Raw genomic sequence first — 6087 nt, forward strand, 5'->3', positions numbered from 1 at the left:
CCCCAACTCCAAATTTCCTGCTGTCAAAACACCCCCAACTCTGTTTCCTCCTCTCCAAACACCCCCAACTCCAAGTTCTCTCCTCTCCAAACACCCCCAACACTGAGTTTTATGCTTTTAAAAGCCAACAAGCCCCCTAAAAACGGATTTTAAAGGCAGGTGGTGACTCCATCCAGCAGCCACTGGTGCCCTGAAGGAACAAAGTGCTGTTTCTCTTCAGGTTTGTTTTTGGAAGCAACATCACAACACCCACCACTCCTCCTGCTCCAGAAACACCCTTTTGTCTGTCTCCTCTAAAATAAAAGTAGCTATTTACAACAGCTGCCACTACACAAGCAAGAACAAGCCAAATCAATGCTCCTCACTCCTGAATTTTAATAATATCCTGCATTTTTTTCCCCTGCATGTTCCCCCAAACCAACCCTAACTCAAATATATTCGTTCCCAAAGGAAAAAAAAAGCTCTTGGAGGCAAAGGTTTTGTCTTCTCCTACCAGCCAACACATTAGACAGCTGGACATTAGTTGGCTGGAATTGATTAGAGTTTGTGATTTAATTTAAAAGCATTCGAAAGCAGATATTAATCTCAGAGCTCTGAAGGGGAGAGAGACACGCTGGGGAGAAAAATAGATTTAATTCCCCTGGGCAACTGTACTAAAAGGTACCCTGGAATTCCCAGCAGCTTTGGCACAAACCACGTCCAGAAGTGACAAAGAGGTGGGATAATGTGGCAGCACCGTCTCCCTCACCGAGTGTTTTTTACAGCAAGAAACCTTAATTCCACTGGAAAGAGCTTAATTCCTCCTTCTTGCCTCATTTGTGAGGTCTCAGTGTCACAGAGATGAACTCCCAGCACAGGGTGGGATATTTGGGGGTGGCCTGTGCAAGGCCAGGAGTTGGACTCCACGATCCCTGGGGATCCAGCTCAGGATATTCCAGGATTCTGTGCAGATCCACAGTTACAAAGAGGGATAAATCTGATTTATTTGAGCAGGTGGGACCTGCTCCAGCAGCGTTTCCCCACCAGCTCCTGTCCCCAGAGAGGTCCAACTCCATCAGAGAGGGGTGATCCAAGGGGAGAAAGGAGGGAGCAGTGGCTGCTTTGCCTTGGAATCACATTCCTCACACTCAGCTCCACAAAACCACCAGCTGAAAGTCTCCTCAGGGATGAGACTTGGTTTAAAGGTGAACCAGCTCACCCAGCTTCAAGTCAGAGCTGAGAGGAAAAAAAACATCCAAACATTCTTCTGGCCTTGGTTGGTTTGTTTATTTTGAATTCTCCAGGGCAGAGGAAGATTCCAGGCTCCCTGCCCCATTTAACAGGGTTCAAAGCTGGGAATTCCTTCCTTGCCTCAGCTAAATTAACTCAATCTCATTAAACTCTGCTGGTCAAGGGATTGTCCCCTGAGCAGTGAATCAAACATTATCCAGCTGACCATCTGGATATCTGCACTGAGCTGCTCCCAGTTAGACTGGGAAGAAGTTAGAAGTTATAAGGAGCCAAACCCTCAAATTTGCAGGGATTTGCTCTCTGTTTTAAATGTGCTGAGAGGGAAGTTGAGGTGTTACCTGCACTGCAATCCAGCTGGCGTTCACAGCGTGCTCTCCAAAGGGCCCAAACCCTGCAAGAGAACAAAAAAAACCCACCCTGGTGAAGTTCATTCTCCCAGCTTTGACTCCACTTCGAGTTGCAAGTGCTTTCCTAGTTTAGATATCCTGAAAAAAAAAAAAAAAAAACCAACCACTTTTACCACCCAATCCTTATTTCTTTACATCCAAGCACCATTTACACCTGCATTGAAATATTTCAACTGCAACCTTGTACAGGGAAGGAAACCGAGAATTTGCCCCACAAAAACCCATTTTTTTCCCCCCAACAGACATTTGGGAAGAAGATTTTTTTTTTTTCCCCTTCCTGCCCAGGTTAGAAAAACTTGTTATCAAAGAGAACTTTTTAACAAAGAGAACTTGTTATCAGCAGAGGACTCGATGTCAGGGAATTAAATCACGATTGGATTCTTCTGTTCCTGATTGCTTTGACCCACAGCAGATGCCTCCACCAGCCTTTCTCAAATGTTTCTTCTCTGCTCAAGTCTTCTCCAAGATCTTCATTAGCACTTAATTACTAAGGAAATTATTAAGGAAATAATCAGGACTGTTCGCAACCCACCTACCCCGAGCAGCAAAGGTTACCATGGCATTATCAAAAATACCTCCTCCCCACCTCTTAAATTCCTAATGGATAACTCTGGAGTTAACTGGTGATCCATAACAGCTTCTCCTGAGCAAGCACACAAAGGTTGAGCAATTTATCTGGGCGTAATGTCGATACACTTTAATTTACAATGTCAGCATTGCCCTCCGAGCTTAATGCAATTAGGAGGCATAAATTCTGCCCAGCTCCTGAAAGGATTCGAGAGGGACCACAAATATTAAGTGACACCTTAATGGAAATGCCGTGTTTGCCATCAGCAGCCAGGCTGGGGTGATGCTGCACAGGAGGAATTCACACAGTGTTGGCTCGTCCACGCCCGTGGATCAAACCCCAACGTTGGTATCTCCCCAAAACAAATATTCCCACAGAACCAAAGTGGTGGTGTGCTTTCCCGTTCAGCAAAAAACCCCAAGGCTGTAACACAATCTGTGACTGCAGCACGGGGGACAGGGCAAATTAATGCCTTTTCAGCTGTTTCTGCGAGTCCCTGCACAACTCCCTGAAAACAAACACCGCAGCCCGCTGGGTTTAATTCCTGAATAAAGTGCAGTAATCTTATAAAATAAATAAAATACGTATTTTAGCAGGCCAGCCACCCAAAGGCTGAAATTCTACAGGTGTTCAGGCACACGACGTGATCCCCTTGCCCCGAATCCAAAGGGAAAAAGTGGCACAAGCACAAGCGGGGGTATCACTGCTGTGACTCCTCCCCTGCCCGGATCCCTGGAGTTATCCCTTATCCTGGGATAAGGAACTTTGTGGGCACATCCACCCCAGGGCCCTCCAAGGCTCATTAGCAGTAAACCAGCTGCAGGGATCGTGAGGGGATTATCTCCTTAACGAGTTCTAAAAAAGAAATTGCGCGCAAATAACGCTCATCCTCGGCCGGCACAACCTCGGGAACCCATCGGGGAGCACGACACCATCCCCGCTTTTAAAGGGAATTTAACGTGACATCGATGACATTATCAAAGAGGGGCAGAGCTGACGAGGCAACCGCTGTGTTTTGTAACCAGACTTCCCTTGAAAACGGGGATGAAAAAAAAAAAAAGCCCGGAGAAGCCTTGAGAGCAGCAGAACATTCCCTGACACACGTTTTCTGTTTAGTCACCACCCGCCCCGCGCTGGGTTCGGGGCTGGGAAAGGCAGGATTCGCCACCTGCTCCTCCTCTCTCCGCGACTCTTCCCTGCAAAGACACTTTTTTGGCCTCCGATTTCAGCCGCCCCGGCCGAGCCCCCCGCCATTCAAACGGCCTCAACTTCGGCTGCTGGGGGGGGGGAGAACCTGAATAGTTTCAGGCGAGTTCCCCATTTGTCACAGAACGGCCTCACCCACAAATCACCCCGAGCGGCCTTTGTACCCCGGGGAAGAGCCTGACAGCGCCGGGGCCCCTCGTTCCCTGGCTTATTCTTCCCTCGGGGGCTTCTGCCGTGCCGAGGGGGGCGATTTGGGGAGCAGCTTCCACACCTCGGTGGCTGGGGACGGGGTGCTCAGCCAGCAAATCCCATCCCCTGCGCCCCTAAATTGTTTTTTTCCTGCTCCTTGGCAGGCTCGGCTCCCGTCTTTCCACAACCAGCAAAGCCGCTGGAGGGGGTTTAGGGATGGAAAAGGGGGATCCAGGTCCCCGCTGCCTGGGCACAAGTGTTAGGAAAGCTGCTGCAAAGCCCCTCAGCACGGGATCCCCCCAGGTCCTGACACCCCTCACACGCAGCAGTGCGGCCCCCAAAACCCCCCAGACCCTGCCCTCCACCCCCAGGGCTCCTGTTTATCACCCCACGCAGGGCAGAGCCCCCCCAAACAGCCCCCCAGGGACAGCTTCCCCCTCTCCTTCCCCACCTTAGTCACATCCCGATGGGACAGCAGCCCCCCAGCTCCTGGTCACACACTCCCCTCCCTCACCTCGGGGAAGGGGTCCCCCGCCTACCTCCCCCCCAGCCCCCTTTACATCAGGGAAGGGCTCCTCAAACCTACTCTCCCCGCCAAGCCCCACTAGTCTCAGGGAAGGGGTCCCCAAAACTACCCTCCCCTCAAACCCCCTCCTCACCTGCCTCCTCCACTTCCCCTCCAAGGGCTGGGTCCCTCACCTGCGCCCCTCACCTTAGGGAAGGGGTCCCCAAAACCACCCTCCACCCCAAGCCCCTCTCACCTCGGGGAAGGGGTCCCCATAACTACCCTCCACCCCAAGCCCCCCTCACCTTAGGGAAGGGGTCCCCAAAACCACCCTCCACCCCAAGCCCCCCTTCACCTCGGGGAAGGGGTCTCTGACCTGCTCCTCTGAGCTCCCCACTCCTCTCGGGCGGGGGTCCCCCACCTATTCTCCCCAAGCCCTTCTCACCTCGGGGAAGGGGTCCCCATAACTACCCTCCACCCCAAGCCCCTCTCACCTCGGGGAAGGGGTCCCTCACCTGCCCCCCTGAGTTCCCCCCTCGCCTCGGGCGGGGGTCCCCCACCTATCCCCCCAAGCCCTTCTCACGTCGGGGAAGGGGTCCCCAAAACTACCCTCCAACCTAAGCCCCTCTCCCCTCGGGGAAGGGGTCCCTCACCTGCCCCCCTGAGCTCCTTCTTCACCTCGGGGAAGGGGTCCCCCATCTCGTCTCCCCCCCCTCCTCCCGGAGCCGCCCCGTACCCGTCACCACCACCGCCCGCCGCGGCTTCTCCATCGCGGCTCCGTCCCGTCCGTCCCGTCCCGTCCCGTCCCGCCGCCGCCGCCCCGCACTGAGCGCGGCCCCGCCCCGCCGCGCCCGCCCCGCCCCGCAGCGCCCGGGCCCGCCGCTTCCGCCGCCGCGGCGGAAGTCCCGCAGCGGGACGGCCCCGGGAGCCCTTCCCCGCTCACCGTTCGCTCACCGTAGCCCGAGGCGGGGGACGGTTGGGTCACCGTAACCCCAGACGGGCCCGCGGGCGGGGGGGGGCGGTTGGTTGAACAAAACGCTCATCCCGAGCCCCACGGGGGTTCCCCGCGCGGCTGTGCGGGAGCGCGAACCGCGCGGTACCGGAGGGGCCCGGCCCGTCCCTCCCGCCCGGGCCCGGGCCCGTCCCGGGCGGCGCCGCCGCGAAGGCGCGGCCGGACCCGGGCGGCGCGGCCGGGGCCGAGTCCCCGCGCGCTGATTGGCCGCGGCGGGGCCGCGCCTCGCGCTGATTGGCCGCGGCGGGGCCGCGCCGCGCGCTGATTGGCCCCGCGCGGAGCCGGGGGCGGTTTGAGCGGCAGCGCCCGGCGCGGCGGCGGCTCCGCGGGACCCGCACGATGGTGAGCGCCGGCAGCGGCACCGGGGGGGCACAGCCGGGGGGAGTGCGGGGCTGGGGAGGGGGCTGGAGCTCCGGGGAGGGCCGGGGGCATCTCTCCCCTGCGCGATGCCCCGCTCGGTGCACCGGTGGGTCCCCCGGTGTCGCTCGGTGCCTGAGGCCTCTCTCCTCTGTTCCGCTCGCAGCTGCCTCTATCGCTGCTGAAGACGGCGCAGAACCACCCCATGGTGAGTACGTGAGTACCGGCCCCGGTCCCGCCGCCCCTCCCGGCCTCGGTGACACCGGGGCAGGTCCCGGTACCGGCGGTACACGTGACTCGTGTTCTCTCGCAGCTGGTGGAGCTGAAGAACGGGGAGACCTACAACGGGCACCTGGTGAGCTGCGACAACTGGATGAACATCAACCTGCGGGAGGTCATCTGCACGTCACGGGTAAGGCCGGGGCACCGGGCAGAGGTGACCCTGGCACCGGACAGGGATCATCACCCTCTGTGTGCACGGGGAACACCCAGCACCGGGCAGGGGTCACCCTGGCACCGGACAGGGATCATCACCCTCTGTGTGCACGGGGAACACCCAGCACCGGGCAGGGGTCACCCTGGCACCGGACAGGGATCATCACCCTCTGTGTGC

At 57.3% G+C, this 6087-nt stretch overlaps 2 protein-coding genes across 4 annotated transcripts in view; one reads left to right on the top strand and one right to left on the bottom strand.

Annotated features, from left to right (window-relative positions):
- PGPEP1 (pyroglutamyl-peptidase I) overlaps nucleotides 1-5198 on the bottom strand; it is a 12420-nt gene extending 7222 nt beyond the window's left edge. The window contains exons 1-2 of one of the 3 annotated variants that reach the window (XM_017839029.1): nucleotides 5049-5198; nucleotides 1569-1621 (exon numbers count right to left, since the gene is read on the bottom strand). Coding sequence is in view for 1 of the 3 variants with exons in the window: in XM_017839027.1 (XP_017694516.1) it covers nucleotides 1569-1621; nucleotides 4842-4875 (87 nt within the window). In the remaining 2 variants the exon portion in view is untranslated. Of the gene's footprint in view, nucleotides 1-1568; nucleotides 1622-4841; nucleotides 4932-5048 lie in introns of those variants that run through there. The other 2 variants (XM_017839028.1, XM_017839027.1) reach the window with 2 other exon arrangements.
- A 201-nt stretch (nucleotides 5199-5399) lies between these two features.
- LSM4 (LSM4 homolog, U6 small nuclear RNA and mRNA degradation associated) overlaps nucleotides 5400-6087 on the top strand; it is a 7258-nt gene continuing 6570 nt past the window's right edge. The window contains exons 1-3 of the mRNA XM_017839030.1: nucleotides 5400-5459; nucleotides 5641-5682; nucleotides 5788-5886. Coding sequence (XP_017694519.1) covers nucleotides 5457-5459; nucleotides 5641-5682; nucleotides 5788-5886 — 144 coding nt within the window. The 5' untranslated portion in view covers nucleotides 5400-5456. The remainder of the gene's footprint in view (nucleotides 5460-5640; nucleotides 5683-5787; nucleotides 5887-6087) is intronic.

Source organism: Lepidothrix coronata, unplaced genomic scaffold, assembly GCF_001604755.1.
Source record: "Lepidothrix coronata isolate B3197 unplaced genomic scaffold, Lepidothrix_coronata-1.0 Scaffold371, whole genome shotgun sequence".
In the NCBI taxonomy this organism is placed as follows: Eukaryota; Metazoa; Chordata; class Aves; order Passeriformes; family Pipridae; genus Lepidothrix; species Lepidothrix coronata.